We start from the raw sequence: 19,752 nt of genomic DNA on the forward strand, positions 1-19,752 counted from the left end.
AATAATGTCCTTATTTTCTCGAAGTTCTCGTAAAGCTGAACTGTCATGTGTATTCAATTTAGGAAGTCGCGTTTCTTTTATGTTATTCACTACTTGGTTAACTTGTTGAATAAATACATCTTTTTGTGGAACACTACGAAGTCCAAATTCAATATCAATTACGCATTGTTTTTTTGGCAGCTTTCGAGGTGGTAAATTATAATTTAATCCTTTGGATAAAAGTGAAATCTGGTCCTGCGATAGTGTACACGAGGAAAGATTTGTAACCTGTTGATATGTCGGTTCGTTGGATACTGGGTGAGGGGGTGTTCGTGAACTAGCCGACATATTCTGTGGTAGTGCGTTATGTGTCTGTGGGGGGGATGTCACCCAACTCGTGTGAACTTGGTCGCAAGCTCGCGACAATGTGTTAGAATTCGCATGAACGTGTCTTGAACTATTCGATAATGTTTGCAACTTGTTAACGTGTCTGTTTTTTATTTCTGAGGCTTGTGCTTCCCGTCGCAAATCTATGGAGGTCTTCAATACAGACCAATCGTTCGGATGTAGATAATTTTTTAATTTATCGCGAAGCTTCCTAACCTGGGAAAGGTATTTTTGTTTATCCGAATATCGAGATTTTAAGGCAAGCTTAACAATATTACGTGATGTCGCCAGTGATAGTTGTTTTATGCCTGAAATTTTTTGATTTAAATTCACCCTGGCAAATTTCGGAACGATGTTGTTTTGAAGGCAATATTTTAGGAAAGAAATATGGTAACTTTGGGCCGAGTACCTTAGTGTAGATTTAATGTAATTTTGTACCAAGCCATTCAAAAAATCTCCCATAATTGTGTGTATCGATTGTATACTGATTGTATACTACTGGAGAGACAGGAAGTGAATGAAATAGTCAATAAGAGTTTGAAAATTAATTAGATAGTATGAATCAGAGCTGTAATACTCAATATGTTCTACGTTGATAATATTAGTAAATTAATAAAATAATTAATATAAGTAAATTATTAATTTACTAATATTATCAACGTAGAACATATTGAGTATTACAGCTCTGATTCATACTATATATATTTTAGTGTATATATCTGTTTATTCATTGCCTTTCTTAACTTTTAAATGAAATTTATTTTTAATGTTCTATCTACTTTTTTGTGGACACTGCTTCAGATCCATCTTCATTTTACTACAGTCTGCATCATATTTGTTTCCCACTGCTGTGGATTCCAATGCATTAGCAGCCCAGTTTTATCATTGAACGTTATGATATTTCACTCTTGGTTTTATAGCCAGTCCTTTCAATGGTTTCTAAATACATTCTTTTAGGTTTTAAAAATAATTTTGGCAATTATACACCTTAATCAGATCCCCCCCACACACCCACCTTAAATATCCAGTTGTCAAACTGCAGTCCACACCTGAGCCATATATGCATTAATTTGCACTTATTACAAAAAAAAAAATAAAAAATAATAATAATAATTCAGTTTTTTTTTTTTTTTTTTCCATTGGTCTCCAGACCTGAATGTAATATTCCAAATGTAATCTAATCATTTTGTATAGATGGATAATGATTTCCTTTGATAACTTATATAGCATACTAAAACTAAATAGAAAAGGATGCCACAAAGAAGGGGATTTACTGATTCAATAAACTAACACTTAATGTTCTATTTTTTGCTTTTATAATCAACCTCCATGGCAATTTACTTTGATCACAAATATCACAGACCAGTCAATCACAGAATCTTGCCTACTTTCAGTAAAGTAAAATGACTATACTGTACATGTGTTGCAGAAATATACTATAAGCATAATCATAGTATTATTTCTTAACATTCATAAATGCATTTTCAAGTACCTTTTGAATACAGTTGACATTTCAAAAACATTTATCAAATTATCACAAGGCAGTACTTTAAATTGTACCATTTAAGTCAACTTATGTTTGTATTCTGAAATAACACAATGCTACAGAGAAATGGAATGATTTAATACTTAATTTTTATTACCTAAAAATTTACATTTTTGAAGTAGTATAATAAATCAGGATAATGATATAATGCTGTACTATTCTTTATATAGCTGTCCTTCAGAAAGATCAGAGGATATTTCTTGTACAGGTGGTTCATGGTTAGATTCAGCATCTGATAAATCAGCGAACGATTGAGAAGGGTTTTCTACAGTGTTGTTTTTCTGTGTGTTTACTTTGTGGGAGGCAGTCATTTTAGGTTCTATACTAGATATATTTCTAATTGCATTTATGTTAAATTCATTGCTATCATTCATACCAAAGTGATTTGCAATCTCGCCTTCTGAAAGTGAATTCTCTAGAATTATATTGTCATTAGCATGGTGGATAACCGAATATTGTCTGGTAGTTAAGGCAGTTTCCTGGAGAACTGGTTCACTTATGACAGGCTGTTCTCCATCACTACTAGGTGATCCAGATGTCCGTGTAGACTCTTCAGCAGTTGCTGTAATAAAGAAAATATAAGATCGAAGAATGTAGTAAACAATAATATAAAAAGAAATTGGGGATATTTTTAGTACTGGAAGTCTTTTTAAATAGAAGTTTGTATGTTTTATACAAAATAGGAGACAATTTAACATATATCAAAAATCGGGGAAAAATTTTGGCAACACCAGCATGGTAAGTTAATACATATAGTTTAATGCATCTTAATTTTTAAGGTCCCCCAAAAGTATGATTCTGCTTACTAACTGCCATTAATGGGAACTAAGTAAAAAAAAATATATATATATATATTATATTCATACTGAGCTTAATTTTATTATTAAGCTAGTGGTTACAAAACAGTTCAAGGAGCATATAAGAGGAGGTCTCTTTTCAGATCATATATGTATTCATTAAAAACTTGATTTAACCAACCAGAATGAAGGTAACTGCAAAAAATTTTGCTACAGGCACCACATTACAAATTGGAGTTGCATTCTTGGACATTTTTGTAATAAAATAAGGCCAATTCTTTCAACACAAAAAAAGTGAATATACATTCACTTTTTTTGTGTGGAAAGGTTGCATTCACTTCTCTCACCTCGACATGGAAAAGGCTACTCGCCTAATCCACCATTAGCAATGTCACTCACCAGTTGCTAGTACTGCTGAAATGGAGTACTAGCAACTTATCTGCAAGTGTGCCTCTTATACAGCATCACAGGATGGAAAAACCCTGTTAGGTGCACTACTTTTATCACCATATCACTCAATTCGATATGCAGATTATCTCCTAATCCCCATTATAATCAGGCACTAGTATTAGCAAATGATGCAAGGAAGCAAGCTTATACAGCATCAGCCCCCCCCAAATCACCTCATTTGTACATTGTCTCAAACAGTTTGTCTAATCCTTCCTTAAAATTATTCAAACCACCAACTTCCATAACACCAGATTGTTGCAACAATAATCTACCCACTGGCTGAAAGCAAATTTCTACCCATCTATATTGAAACCATCCTTCCTTCCTTAATTTAAATTTACACTCCCTCACATGTGTTTTCTGAGAAAGGGTAAGGATTCCATCAGTATATAGTTTACACAATCCATTTACAGCCTTAAATACCCCAATCAGGTCTCCTTGCAGGAGCTTAGTTCCAGATGCTGCAAATTGCAGAACTGAAGTAACCTTTTGTTCCCTCACTAATCTCATTGTTCTTCTATGCACCTATCCCAAATGAGGGTTCCACACCTGCATGCAGCATATAACACAATGGGATAATCCCCCTACTCCATTCTTGCTGGAAGAATTCTTGTATATCATTGACAGAACTCCAATAGCTATCCTAGAAGCCCGTCTGCACTGCTCAGAAAACTTCAGATGCTGCAAAAATTCTTAAGCTCATGCCTATGCACATAAATGAGGAACATACTGTGTAAAAAGGATAGGTGGACCAGGGTATGTCTGCCAGGGGCAAAGGATGATGATGTTGTAGAGCAGTTATCATCTTTTAACAGCACAAAAGGTGATATTGTTGTACACGTTGGCACTAATGATATTAAGAGTAGTAGACCGGTGGAATTACTAAACAGGTACAAGTCACTGTTAAAAAAAAAAAAAAGCAATGAATTAGGGTTGAATTTGAAAGTGTCTGCAATTCTGCCCAGCCACTACAGGAGGGAGTATATGATTAGAGCCTTGTCGATCAATTTGGCCCTGGAGAGATTGTGCAAGGCTCAAGGAGTAGAATTTTTCTCAGCCTGGTCTGTGCTTGTTAACAGGAGAGACTGCTTGTACAGGGATGGGATACACTTAAATAGAAAGGGCGCAAGAATATTTGCTGATGCTTTTGAGGCAGTGTTAGGTGGGTAAGAAAGCTGCTAGATTGGGGAGATATACGGAATAATAGATTAACAGTAGCTGCTGGCAGAGGTGAAACTGATTCTTGCACTGCTTCTATTAGAATGAGCAGCAGCCTGGAAAACAAGATGCAGGAGATTTCAGAGACTGCTGGAAGTCATAGTGGTACAAGTAAACACATGGGTTGTGTTAGGGTAGCTAAGAATAGGAACAGGTGCATGTATACTTGCATGTACACCAATTCTAGGTAGGTAGTTTGGTAAATGAATTTGAGGTGTTGGTAAAAACATCAAAGGCTGATATTGTTGGGATATCAGAGACGTGGTGTTACAGATATAAGGATGCAGAACTGGAATTTGGGGAGTACAATGTGTATAGGAAGGGAGAAGGGGTTATGCTATTAGTTAAGAAACACAAAATCCAAGGAAGTGAAGCCAGTCGACATCACTGGACAGTGCAGTGTCGAGTCAGTTTGGTGTGGCATAAGCATTGGGAGATCAAAATTGAGTAGGAGTGTGCTATAGGTCTAATGACTCTGAGTATAATAAGAAACTGTACAAGGAAATAGTGGGCCAGTAAATCAGAGTGTCTTATAATGTGGGATTTTAATTTCTGGATATTAACTGGAATTTGTGGGTTGGTCACTCACACACTAGCAAGGCTTTTGTGGATTTATTGGATGATTGTTTCTACATCAGCATGTTCAGGAGGCAACTAGAAGGAACAATACCCTTGATCTGATTATCAGTAGAGATTCTTCATGCATTAAGAATCTGAAGATAAAGGAACCACTAAGTGACAGTGATCACAGTGTGCTGAAGTGGGATTTACTCAAAGAGGTAACTACCATCAGGGGTAAAGGGAAGGGTTTTTGCTTTCATAAAGGCAACTACGATGGTCTGAGACAGTATTTAAATTCTATACAGTGGGACCAACTGATGACGTTACCAACAGCAAATTAAAAATTGGAAGCATTCAAAGAACTTATCTTGGAAGCTACTAGGCTTAACATACCAACTAAGAAATATTGTTCAAGGTTTAGGCCTAAATGGATGTCAGATGAACTAATGAGACATATGGCAGAGAAGAAAAATGCATGGGATACATATAAATTAACATGTGACACAGAAGCCTATGATAGATATAAGCTGATCTGTAACCAAGTTACAAAGAAGGTTAGGCAGGTGAAGGCAGATTACGAGAAATCTTTGGAAAAGGATGCAAAGAAAAACAGCAAAGAGTTCTTTATTTATGTAAACTCTAGAAGGAAGGGGATGAATCAGATTGGTCCACTTGATATTGATGGTTCAACTGTTAATGATCCTACTCGGGTAGCTAACAAACTAAGTGAATATTTTGCATCGACATTCACACATAAGGAGTTATTCAGTGAGGGGAATGCCAGAGGTGTATTCAACTCTGGCAGTAAGCTAGATAATCTTGTAATAACTGAGAGTAAAGTGGAGAAGAAATTGTTGAAGATAAACACAAGAAAGGCACCTGGAGTGGATGGGATCTATCCAGTTATATTAAAGGAGGCTGCAAAGGAAGTAAGTAAACCCTTAGCCATAATTATGAGAGCTTCCTATTGACTGGAGATGTGCAAATGTGACCCCAATTCACAAAGGAGGATCAAAGGCTGACACAAGTAATTATACACCTGTGAGTTTAACTTCTGTTCCAGGAAAATTAATGGAAGTCCTGGTTAAAGAAGTACTGCAGGATCATCTAGATAAGACTTCAGTTATAGCTCGGACACAGCATGGTTTTGTTAAGAGAAAGTCGTGCCTGACCAATTTGATTGGATACTATGATGCAGTCACAAAAGAACTGGATGCAGGGAATCGCTTTCCCTGCATCCTTTTGATATTATATATTTGGATCTTAGAAAGGCTTTGATACTGTTGCACATGGAAGACTGTTGCACAAATTGGAGCAGTGTAGCATTGGAGGCAAATTGCTGCTATGGATAAAGGGATGGTTGAGTGGGAGAAGACTGAGTGGTAATCAATGGACACTGCTCTTTGTGGACTAATGTTATTAGTAGAGTCCCTCAGGGTTCAGTGTTGGGTCCATTATTGTTTTCTGTATTTATAAATGATATTGATGATGGTATATCAAGCTTAATGTCCAGGTTGAGCAGATGGGCTGAGAGGTGGCAAATGAAGTTTAACATCGACAAATGTAAAGTACTACATATGGAAAACAGCAACCCCAGAGCAACGTATCAACTCTGTGGTACTACACTGACAGTGGTTGAGAATGAAAAGGACCTGGGGGTTATTGTGCAGGCAGATATGAAGTTCTCTGAGCAGTGCAGATGGGCTGCAAGAGTAGCTCATGGTGTGTTGTCAATGATATACAGGAATTTTTCTAGCAGGGATAAGGAGGTGATTATTCCTTTGTATAAGGCAATGGTCAGGCCACACCTTGAGTACTGTATATAGGTCTGGAGGCCTCATTTCAAGAAGGATGTAGAGCTGCTGGAACGAGTACAGAGAAGGGCAACAAGATTAGTGAATGGAACAAAGTGTTGCTCTTACGAAGAAAGGCTTAAGCTTAACAAATTAGTGTCTGGCACCGGCGAGGTGATCTGATAGAGCCTTGATTGGTTTGAGCATGCTCAATGCTGATGGGATTCTTCCTCTTGCTCATCGCTGCACTGCTCAGAGAACTTCATATTATATGTATCCTATGCATTTTTCTTCTCTGCCATATGTCTCATTAATTCATCTGACATCCATTTAGGCCTAAACCCTGAATAATATTTCTTAGTTGGTATGTAAAGCCTAGGAGCTTTCAAGATAAGTTCTTTGAATGCTTCCCATTTTGAATTTGCTGTTGGTAACGTCATCAGTTAGTCCCACTGTATAGAATTTAAATACTGTCTCAGACCATCGTAGTTGCCTTTATGAAAGCAAAAACCCTTCCCTTTACCCCTGATGGTAGTTACCTCTTTGAGTAAATCCCACTTCAGCACACTGTGATCACTGTCACTTAGTGGTTCCTTTATCTTCAGATTCTTAATGCATGAAGAATCTCTACTGATAATCAGATCAAGGGTATTGTTCCTTCTAGTTGCCTCCTGAACATGCTGATGTAGAAACAATCATCCAATAAATCCACAAAAGCCTTGCTAGTGTGTGAGTGACCAACCCACAAATTCCAGTCTGTATATGGGAAATTAAAATCCCCCATTATAAGACTCTCTGATTTACTGGCCCACTCTATTTCCCTGTACAGTTTCTTATTTTACTCATCAGAGTCATTAGGCCTATAGCACACTCCTGCTCAATTTTGATCTCCCAATGCTTATGCAACACCAAACTGACTCGACACTGCACTGTCCAGTGATGTCGACTGTCTTCACTTCCTTGGATTTTATGTTTCTGAACTAATAGCATAACTCCTCCTCCTCCCATTGTACTCCCCAAATTCCAATTCTGCATTCCTTATATCTGTGTGACACCATGTCTCTGATATCCCAACAATATCTGCCTTTGATGTTTTGAGCAATACCTTTAAATTCATCAAATTTATTTACCAAACTCCTGGCATTGGTGTACATGCAAGTATACATGCACCTGTTCCTATTCTTAGCTACCCTAACACAACCCATGTGTTTACTTGTACCCCAATGACTCCCAGCAGTCTCCGAAATATCCTGCATCTTATTTTCCAAGCTGCAGCTGATTCCAATAGAAGCAGTGCAAGAATTTCACCTCTGCCAGTGGCTACTGTTAATCTATTAGTCTTTGTATCCCCCCAAGCTAGCAGTATTCCAACCCACCTAATGCTGCCTCGATAGCATCAGCAAATATTCTTGCACCTTTTCTATTTAAGTGTATCCCATCCCTGTAGAAGCAGTCTCTCCTGTTAACAAGTATAAACAAGGCTTAAAAAAATTCTACCCCTTGAGCCTTGCACAATCTTTCCAGGGCCGAATTGATCAACAAGGCTCTCATCATATATTCCCTCCTATCGTGTCTGAGCAGAATTGCAGACACTTTCAAATTCAACCCTATTTCACGGCTTTTTTTCAACAGTGACCTGTACTTGTTAAGCAATTCTGCCGGTCTCCTACTCTGACTACTCCTACTCTACAAATATATTGAATACATATTTGTAGTTCTTCCACCTGGTTTAGAATTCTGTGTCAGATCTAGTAACACATTTTGGACAGTTAACCTTATAATCATTATAAGGTACTTTGAATATCCTGGGTGATGCACTTAATAATAAGTTATCATTCCACTTTTAGGCTCAAGTGAAAAATCACTAGTTGTTGGCCGACCGGGCTAGCCGAGTGGGTAAAGTACCTGCCCGGCAATCCAAAGGTCGTGGGTTCGATTCCCGCCTCGGGCTTGGATCAAAGTACTGCAAAAATCTTAGGAGATGCAATATGGCCACAGAAGCTGATGCGCCAACAACTACCAAATTAATCAAATCAATCAATCAATCACTAGTTGTTTACGATCTAAAATAGTGCCTTTCTGGTGACGCGAGCAGATTATACTGATGTTCGATAGTATTGTTCACTGTAAGTTTTGGTGGGTGTTGAATACAGCAGAGTTTTCAAATAGCACCAGGTAGTCCCAAATATTTCAAATAGCCTCTGGCCGCCCAGGTCAACTGACCTTGGAGGCCAGGCCATGGGTCCACCTTGTCCTATCCTTTGTGCACCACATCTTTCCCTCGGATGTTCTCTCGCAAGTAAGTAAAAATGTGCTGGTGCACCATCATGGATAAACCAGATTGTTTTATGCTTCTGAAGAAAAATGTCCTCCAGAAGCTCTAGTAGATCATTTTGCAGGAAATGGTGGTATGCAGCTCCTGTAAGTCTGTTAAGGAGAATATGTAGTCCTATCGGACAGTCTCCTCCTAGGATACTTGCCCACATATTCAGCAAAAAACAATACTGACGTTGCAAATGAACAGTGGTTTTGGATTTTCTTCATCCAAACATGACAACTGTGAAAATTAAAAATGCCACATGAAGTGTTCAAATTTTTTTCGTGGATAAGACTCTTTATCCACGAAAAAATATTACTCATGAATGCAGGATTTCTGATACATTTCTGCAGCATCCATTGGCCGAAGTTGACTCTTGGTGGGTAGTTGTTTGCTCTGAGAATTTGAATGCAGTAGGGTACAGCAAATATTGGTGCAAAATCTGCCAAACGATGCTGTAGTAAATGTGCTCTGCTAAGGTAATCTTTTTTTGTACTTGGATTTTATACTCTCTGCAGCACTTTCTCCAGTTCCAGAGTACTAACTGATCTTGAGCTCTCCTTAGTTCTGTGGAATGAAAAACCTCTATGCTCTCTAAGGTGCTAATCTCTTCTATTGGGAAAGCCTCATAGTACAAATGTGCAACCTCCAATGCACTGCCATTAGCTTTACTATACATGAAATGCAAGTCTGCATACTAACATACTCTACATTGGTATAAACATCATCCATGTTAAACACAAACTACAATAACTGTCACAACAAAAAACAGCCTCAAAGGCAAATCGATTGGTAGTAAATATGAAGTGCTGGCAAAAGACCTTATATTACTGGTTCCTTCATTCAGCAGGAGGAGGAAGAGGTCACAATACTACATGGTGTGTGTACACCTGTCCTCAATATTTTGTTCGAAATTGCATTCTTAATGATCATTTAAACCGAGAACCACACATTTGCGTACTTTCATGCTCTTCAAAAAATTAAATGTGTGAACACTTCTGCATAACCAGTGTTTACTAAAAATACTTTTTATTTCAGCAATGGCTGATTTGCAGACCCATGTTCTGAGACTTTTTTGTTTATTTTTAAGTGTTATTTTCTATAATTATTAACTATAATTTTTTTAGCACCCTGTATAGCAGGTCTCGAGAAAAAAAACAATCCATTAATTAAAAAAACAAAACATTAATTACTTAAATGTAATTACCAAGTGGGATTAAGAAATATCTTTAAATAGAAAATTTCATTTTAAAGAAGTTCGTTAAACATAGGTCCGACTTGTATATGTCAAAAAATTTTTTGGCACCCTCCTGAACTGTCGCCTGTAAGTGACGCTTACCTTGCCCACCCACTTGCGGTGGCCCTGCCCCTGCCAGTAAGGAAAACATCACGTCCAAACATTAAAACTAAATTTAGTTTTAATGTTTGGACGTGATGTTTTCTTTACTAGGGGAGGGGGAGGGGGATAGTGTTTGGAGCCCAGAGTTGAGTTGGACGTCCAATAGTGATACCATGGGGTTGGCCTGCTGCTGTTCTGACAGTGGAGAAGACGTTTGATAATTTTATGAATATCATATCGTTGTTACAAATTAATCGTTAATACATTGGACTAGGAGAGTTGGTCGAAAGAAGCCATCCTATAGGAAAAAAATAAAAGTAATCCCCGTTGCATTTCATAAGATAATAGAACATAGGAATAACTGAGCATTTAATAGCTCTCTATTGTCAAATTAACTCAGCATACTGGAAAATGAAAAAGACCTGGGGGTAATTGTGCAGTCAGATATGAAGTTTTCTGAGCAGTGCAGACTGGCTGGCAGAGCAGCTCGTGGGCGTCTTGTTAATGGAATTTAACAGTTTAGGAAGGATGTAAATTTGCTGGAATGGGTGCAGAGAAGGGCAATGAGATTGGTGAGGGGAATGGAAGGGTAGTCTTACCAAAATATGATTCAGTTCTTCAAATTGCAGCGTCTCAAGACTTGGACACTGCCCTTCATGGACTGCAAGGTGACCTGATTGAAGTTTTTAAAGATTTGAATGGATTGAGCAAGCCAATGGCATTCTTCCTCTTGCTGAAACTACACAATTTGAATAAATACAAGGAAGAACTAAACAAATTATTGGAGTGGACAAGTAATATGGGAGGTGTTTTTTTTTTTTTTTTTTTGCTGATGTTATAATAATAGTGTATATTCCACTTTGTTTTTACCAGGATGTAATGTTGTACTGCATGTATAGAAAATAAAGTGCAATGTATACACATTAAATAAAGAATGCATCAACCAATGACTTTCTTGCATTATCTAGCCATTCCTAATACGATCATACTGTAACAAAGCCAGTTTCTAATGTATATATTAATATAATGGGAGAATGTGTTATATTATTAAAAAAAAAATATATATATATATATATATAATTAGACTTTTCTGTAATAAGTAATAATAAAAGATAACTGAAAACGTTTGAATGGAATTGCAGGAAAATATCTTTTTCTTCTTTAATGTACTAAAACTGGTATTTCATTATTTCTTTAAATTTCTACCTTTAAAATTCTACAACTGGTATTTTATTGTTTCTTTATTATAATCTAGTTTTGCCTAATATGAGACTATAATTAAACTTCTTATTCCTACTGTAATACCAGGATCCCTTACTAAAGGGACTTCCGTCCCTTTAGTAAGGGATCCTGTAAGAAGTATTTATTAGAAGCTATTTTCTTTGCTTTTCACTTTCTGCTTTCTACCTCTAAATTTTATATCCCAAGACCTATTAGAGTATTTGAGGGAAATTGAGGTGCTATTACTTTCCTTACTCTTACTTCCTTTCCCCTTATTGATATAAAGCTTTTTTATTTTTTACAGGTATATACGAAATACATCACACCCACATGCAATTTATTGTTGGCTCTCATTTTTTGTATTATTTGTTTCAAAGCTATCTGTCGGGATAGCTGTTACTTTGCCAGTTTTCTGCTAATTTTTAATATAATTTTTAATATTTGGCTAATTTTAGATCATTTGGACCTAGCTAAACTAGCAAATAACAAAACAGAAACAGATAGCCTTTGCCAATTATTGATTGGATGTACTGAATGGTGCCAGCCCTCGTAAATGTACCATTCAATGTATTCTATTATCAGTAATTTGCCTCATCATCATTTTATTTTATTATTAATTATATGTTTATTTATAGGGTATAACAAATTAAACCAGCTCAAGCTATCTAAGTCTTTTGGCCTCATGGCTCATTGGGCATACTTTTATTCCCAAATTTAAAAAAATATATATATAATTTTTTTAAAAAAAGAATTCAGATTTCATAAATTGGGAGATTACTGTAACTTGAATAAAAAAAATAGTATCCTCCTTTAATTTTTATATTCATCTTGGATTATTATTTATTTATTTTATCTTTTGAGATGTACCAAATGCTATAAAAGTACAGATTAAAATTAGAATAAATATAGCAATTAATAAACATTGATTAATAGACATATTTTTATGAATTTCATAACATTACCTTCATCCACTGCATTTCCACAAGGCTTATCGTGAAAACATTGAGATGCAACTTCCCCCTCACTTAGGGAATATTCCAGTCCATTTTCTAGATTCTGTATAATGCACATAAGAAAATCATTAAGAAACACCATACAAGCTGTTATGAGACTTTTTTTCAATTAATATCTCATTTTATGTTTCAGGAAATAAAAAAAAAAAAAAAAACCACTTTAAACTAAATAAATAATAGGAAAAAAGATATCAAGTTAAGGATTCTGTAGAGGTTGGCTGTTCAGGTATTTTTTGATTGCTTCAACTGCTTTGGTCATAGTGTGCTAGCTGATATGGTATGTCTGTTTCTAAAATTTATCATTTATATCCATAAAAATTTGTATTTGTGGGCTAATTTGCATAGTTTGTTGGCTGAAAAATAATTCCCCAGCTCCTGAGGAAACTAACTACAGCCTGAATAGGCACTTAAGAATTCTTCCAGTTTCTGACTGGATTCAATCTTGGACCTCTCCAAATGAGACACAGTAAGCCCCTATGCTGTCATAGAGGATGATACTGAACATAAAGGAATGGCAACCTACGGCACTGGTGCACTGGCACCTAGGACTGTCCTGAAATGGCACCATAAGATAATTTCTTTTAATCATCCCAACGAGGCATTGCCAAAAAAGTATACAAAAAAGATATACAGGGTATGGCTACATTCCAATTTAATTTCAAAGTGAACCTTCCCATCAACCTCAAAATTCCACTTCTGTAAAATAATACACCTACTTTCCTTACAAACAGATTCCTCTCCATTTCAAAAATTTTCCACTGGAACTTTTTAACTCACACCTGAATGAACTAGCCACCATTATTCCTAAAAGTTTGCCAACCCCTGTTTAAAGAATAAATATTAGCTACACTATTATTTAAAAATGACAGCTTTATCCTGAATGACCATGGCCAGAAGGGTTTGGCTGCAAGCTCTAAGATTACAAATAACTCTACAAGATTACAAACTTATACACAATTAAGTTCAACACAAAACAATAAAATTAAATATAAAGCATTAAACTATTAAACTAATATTAAACTAAATTAAATGAACAAAACATATAAAGAATTAAAAACTTACTGAGGAAAAAAAAACTAATTATTAGTCAGGAAGATGCATTGTTCTGATTAGGAAAATCATCTGCGAAGTGAAAGAGATCAATAAAAACACATTCAATAAGAAAAGTGTAGGATAAGGGGAAAAAAAATTGTTGAGTGAATGGATCTTGTCAGAGAGTGATATTAGTTGAGGCTTCTGTCTTGTATACTTTTGCAAGTAATGTGCAAGCCATTTTAGTTTGTTAGAATTATTTAGTTAGAAAATAATGCAACACTGCATTATATGTTTTTCTGTCTGAGGACATTTTCATTTCTCCAATGACAGAGTTTGGGCTTATGCACATGTGAATGTCACTGGAGAGACAAAGTGTCTCCAGACAGTCATGAAAGAAAAACAGCATGTTGCATTATTTTTTCACACTATTTCAATACCTGTGTTGGAACAATAACTCACTTTTTTAATAAACTTCAAGCCATTTTTATTCCACATATAATAAAACTTCATTAATCTGGATTAACAGAGGGGGGGGGGTTACAAATTTAATGAAGTCTAATGTATAGAATATAATGATATGCAAATATTTTGAAGATGCAATTAATAAAAAAAAGCACATTTAAATAGTTTATTGATACCAAGAATGGAAAAGACTTCCTACACAAAATGCACATTCAGTTTAGTAAATAAAATTAATTGACATTTCAGAATTGCTCTGGGATTTTGTAAAATGTAAGTTAATGCCATACAACAAAAACTATTTACTCACAATCCAGCAGCATATGTTAATTTTTATAATCAAAACAAAATTAAATACAAGTGTTCAATTCAATTCATGCAGATCATTAATCATATTTTTTAAACAAATTTTCATTTTTTAAATTAATGCCTTAAATGTAACTACAAACTTATTCGTTTGCAGGTGGTTCTTTCCCAGTCATATTGTGGTATTTGAAGAAATCAAAATTTTCTGTTGTGTAAAGGGTCCTATTGTATTGCAATTTCATAACATTCTTCTTCATTACTCAATTAAATTTGCTAATTCTTACAAGGAATTTTGAAAAATATTTTTATATTTTTGAGATTCCTTTTCAGAATTAGGAATTTTATTTCTTTACTTTTTTGTTCTTCACTTTCCTGCTCACCTATACATTTTTCTCCTTGAACTGCTTTTGTTTTTTTAAGTCTTCCACCATCTTTTTGCCACTGTTTTGCTACTCTTCATCTTTGATTCCATATAAATCAAATAAGAACATTGTCATTGTTTAATAGTATTTTCCCATACACTTACTTTTACTCTACCTTTCACTCCAACTTGCAGTCCATCCAGCTGCAAATAATACTTTTTTCATAAATTTTAACACTGGTCTCTATCTTTTCTCTTCATGTCTAAAGATAGATTCTTTTGTAAGAATCATCAAAAAAAAAAAATCAAAAGTTAAAAATACTACAAAACATTAACTGGACACTTACCATTAACAGACTTGGGTAATCTTGAAATATTATTTAAAAATAAAACGCTCCACAGTTCTTTTCATTAATTTTGTCACCTCTAAAAAATGCATATTGGCAACCCACCAACCAAGAATTGAATGAACTATTGGGAGCAAAATGTGGAACTGTCTAGCGCACAGTTCAGCCTATGGTTAAACTTCAAAGTTGAAAACAATTTCGTATTTTTATTAATTTATTATTGAAATGATTATTGGAAATAGTTGTTTACGCATGAACCAAAGGCTATGGTTGGCCTGAGCTCTGTTTAATACTTGAATTAAAATTTTTATTTTAATAAAATTTTTTTATTTTATTTTATTTATTTTGATTATTGGAAATTGAGGATGAGTATACTATATGCGGGACCTGTTAATAAAAATATTCATTGCATTGTTCTTCAGAAAATTTCATAGTTTCATTGATTGTATATTTAGATTTAAAAAGCTGGGGGTGCTGCAGTTCTGCAGTGCCTACCAACGAGCTGACCCTGTTCTCAGGTTTCTAGACTCTTCAGAAGACGGCAGTCAGGTTAATTAAATGACCTGTCACTTACATAGTCTCCATCTCTGTCTCATAGATGTTCTGTTTTTGCTGCATGCCTTTTCTATAGATGTTTCCACAGCGCTGTTCTAAATTTACATCTATAATTTCATCGCTCTCTCTCTCTCTCAAACCAGTCCGAATGTATGCCACATTCAGTCAGCATCCATTTACTGTCTAACTTTAAACTCACAGAACAAACTTTTCTTCTTCCTTATTTATCCCTTGTTTTCTGGAACAACCTTCCTTCACATGTTTTTCCTGAAAATTGCAACCTGCAGAAATGAAAGTCTAATGCCAACAAGTATTGTCTGTCTGCTTTCTTAACCTTCAACCCATACATGGTACTAAGTGATATAGGTTCTAATACCTTTTGTGTTTGGGGGTTTTATAAAAAAAAAAAAATATATATATCAATACTAAGCTCAAAGAGCAATGTGACCTCATGAATTATAGGTCCACTTTGCTCGTTGAGCTTAATAATAATTCTCCAATGTTAGGGGTAATAAAATCCTCTAGGTAATGAAGTTTCCCATATCGGCTCTAATGATAATTTCAAGTTGGATTTTGATGCCTTCTATAATGATTTCTAAAATGTGACACGGTATATTAGCCTGCACTGTTAAAATTGTGCCTCTGTAATAATTACATTTACAATGGTTTACCTTTATTCATTCAAAATGGGGACAGCAATGGGGCAAGAAATTAATCTGCAGTTGCAGATCTTTACTTTCATAGCTATGAAAAGAACCTAGATCAAAACATTGTTATGTATATCAATGATTTGTTAAAAGTTAATCAGTCAAATTTTAAAGAAAAAATTGCAGACGTATACCCACCTGACTCAACTATCAAATGTGCCAATACAAACAGACTTCTTACTTAGTCATATTTCCAAAATATATAAAAATAGTACATATATATACTAGGGCTTACAATGCAGAGATTCTGGGATCCCGGTAATTTTTTTCCGGTATTCAAATTCCGGTATTGATACAAAAATACCGGTTTTTCAGTACTAATTTAAAAAAATAATTATCCATGATTTATTCACATAAAGGTTATAAAATCGACAACAATAAATCATTAATACTACTGAATTTGCAAATGATGGATTGTTATACACAGTACAAATGCAACGGAAATCTGAACATGTCATGAAACTGTAAGACATAAAATCTTACAAATATATTTCTCTTAGTAAGTATAGTGTGTGTGTGGAAGTAAAGCACTTAAGGAATAACGAAAACATCATGAAAATTTCCATTAGTGGCATTAGGCCTGGTAGTGCAATTAAGGAATTTGGGAAAGGGTGTCGGTATGGAGCAATTCAAAGGTATTGTGAATGCATTTTGTTGTGTGGGAAAAATATTCTGTTTTCCCACCAAAGGAAAAAGAGTGAGTTTAAAGAATAACACCATAATTGGATCAGGTTTAAATTATATGGGGGGGCTACGTAAATGCATGTAAACCCCTCTGGGGTTTGCACATAAGCTTGCGTATAAAAAAAGTAGTACAGGGAGCGATTGTAACTTGCAATCAATTCAATAAATAAATAAATGAGAAGGAAATAAATAAGGTGCTCGCACCAAAAGAGGGGTTTATGGTTGTTGTTTGCAGGTTGCAGACTTCCGGTGGTAGCTCTGGATTCAGTTTCGGTCCAGTTCTGGAAGTGTCCAGCTATATATATAGTGATGGGTTCCGCCAGGCATGTTCTTGTGCTAGAAGTTAATCCGGAAGCTGAGTAACAAGCCAGCCAGATAGTGCCCTGGCTTCTACTACTGCTGTGGTAATTTCCTTCAGTATTAACAGAGAACTGTTCTCGAAATAATTCCGAAATAAGACAGTACTGGAAGAGCTATACAGCAGAGATGCATAGTTCAACGAAGGAGAGAAAGAGATCACCGCATTCCATGGAAGGAACCTGCACAAAGGAATCCCACCATGAAAGAGAAGGAAGGTAAGTCCTGTGTTGTTTTGGAAATGGTACTTAGATAAAGTGGGAAATTATTTTAGAGTAAGGTTGAAGCTGTAAAGAAAATTTATATTGATAAATTAAGGAATTGTTAGCATTAAGTTAGTGACTTATGGATTGCTGTTGTGAAGAGAATTGATATTAGTGATTAAGAGAAATATGAAGAAGTGATTAAGATTGAATTAGTTTAATGTTTGAAGCTGTACAGAGAGTTGAAATTGTTAACGGAGAGAAATTTTATGGAAATATAGCATGTATTAACTGATTAAATGATAAAAATAATAGATTAGATGTAAACGAACACCAGTTATGTATTGTAAATAGATTTGTATGATAAATGACTTTTGTTTTATATTTGTGCCATTTCTCTTGAGAAACTGACAGCTCACATATAATACAATACTCGTGTGTGTGGGGTGGGGGGGGGGATATCCCTCAGCTCCGGGAAATTAATTTTTTAACGCAGTCAAGTAGCTTGCAGGGCTTAGTGCTTGAGGGGAGCTGCTGTATGAAAATCATAACAATGGCCACTGACGGCAGTAATAAGGTACAGGGAAATAAAAATTAATAAATAAATAAATAACATCCCCCCACAACTTAGATTTGGTTTCCTCACCAAGCTTAACCGTCAGTCCCTTTCTTTCATTAGTACGGATATAGTGCCATAAAAAGTCAAAAAGGAAATATTTTTTATTTTTGATAAAAAGGAAATAAGATTTTTTGAAGATGAGGGAATAGTTGGGGTTAAACTGCAACTCGTCTACAACACTATTGAGTTTCTTAAAAGCTCACTTTATTTGGACAGGTGGTGTGGATGCTTATTTTTTTGTTTTAAGAATAATTGTATGTTTAATAATTTTTGCTAGAATATTTATTATTGTAATAAAAGTTTGATTTAAAACGTGAATTCAAGTAATTACTTGTTTTTTTTCCTTACTTTACTGCACCTAATTGTCATCAAAATTTATTGCGGAAATATATATATTTTTTGGAATACCGGTATTAATACTGGTATCCCAGTTTCATAAATTAAAAATACCGAAATACTGGTATTGTGAGCCCTAATATATATACATACACATTAGAATTTATGATAAACAAGAAACATTCAGTTTTCTAAGTGATTTAGTTTTCCAAATTGGCAATCAAAAAAGTTTCATGGTAATATTATTAAAACACAGGATTATGTATGAGGATTATCAAAATTTGTTATAATGATAACCTATAGACAAAATTATAAAAACTGATCAGAAAATTAAAGCATAATGTGTACCTGCAAGATTTATTAAATTCACTTGGATAGAACGTTACAAGGTGGAGACTGCCTGCCTATTACTGATTGCATATGGGCTACAGCATGACAAAATTAAGGGAATGTGCTAGGTCAGCTTATTATTACTAGTATCTATCAGAATCAACAGCATGCTACATTGGGATGACTTATATATATGTACAGTTGGTCATACCACTGGCTATTATATCTTATAGCCGTAGAAACATTGTACCCATATTGCTACATTCAACATCCAGTTTTTATTTTAATTTCTTACTTTAAATTTATTTTCAGTTTAATTTGGATAGTCTATATTTGTGCTTACATTTGTACCATTTCCCAATATGTAATTTATTGCAAAATTAATATTAAATTGTCACACTTTGGGAACTATGCCATAAATTATTGACTTTCATAACAATATTATTTTTATGGTAAATCGTGCTAAGTTATGCTCAAATTTCCCAATAATTCTAGAATTTTATTCTATGAAAAAACATAGGGTACATAAGTCCTCATATAGGGGTAATTTAGAACTACACATTGGAACACTTATTTTTAGAAGGCAATACAGTTAAGGATGTAGAAGTTTATCAAGCTCTAACAGGTAACTAAATGATTTTGTGATAACTAAGAGGAAAGTGGAAGAGAAATTGTTGAAGATAACATCCCCCCATGGGAAAAAACATAGGGTACATAAGTCCTCATATAGGGGTATTTAGAACTACACATTGGAACACTTATTTTTAGAAGGCAATACAGTTAAGGATGTAGAAGTTTATCAAGCTCTAACAGGTAACTAAATGATTTTGTG

General features: G+C 34.9%; 1 protein-coding gene across 1 annotated transcript in view; it reads right to left on the bottom strand.

Annotated features, from left to right (window-relative positions):
- Positions 1 to 2,067: 2,067 nt before the first annotated feature.
- LOC150084675 (uncharacterized) overlaps positions 2,068 to 19,752 on the bottom strand; it is a 284,941-nt gene continuing 267,256 nt past the window's right edge. Inside the window, exons 17-18 of the mRNA XM_090376319.1 lie at positions 12,571 to 12,664; positions 2,068 to 2,474 (exon numbers count right to left, since the gene is read on the bottom strand). Of these exons, the coding sequence (XP_090232445.1) occupies positions 2,068 to 2,474; positions 12,571 to 12,664 (501 nt within the window). The remainder of the gene's footprint in view (positions 2,475 to 12,570; positions 12,665 to 19,752) is intronic.

This window comes from Mastigoproctus giganteus, chromosome 6, assembly GCF_048544385.1.
Source record: "Mastigoproctus giganteus isolate SK-2022 chromosome 6, ASM4854438v1, whole genome shotgun sequence".
Taxonomy (NCBI): domain Eukaryota; kingdom Metazoa; phylum Arthropoda; class Arachnida; order Uropygi; family Thelyphonidae; genus Mastigoproctus; species Mastigoproctus giganteus.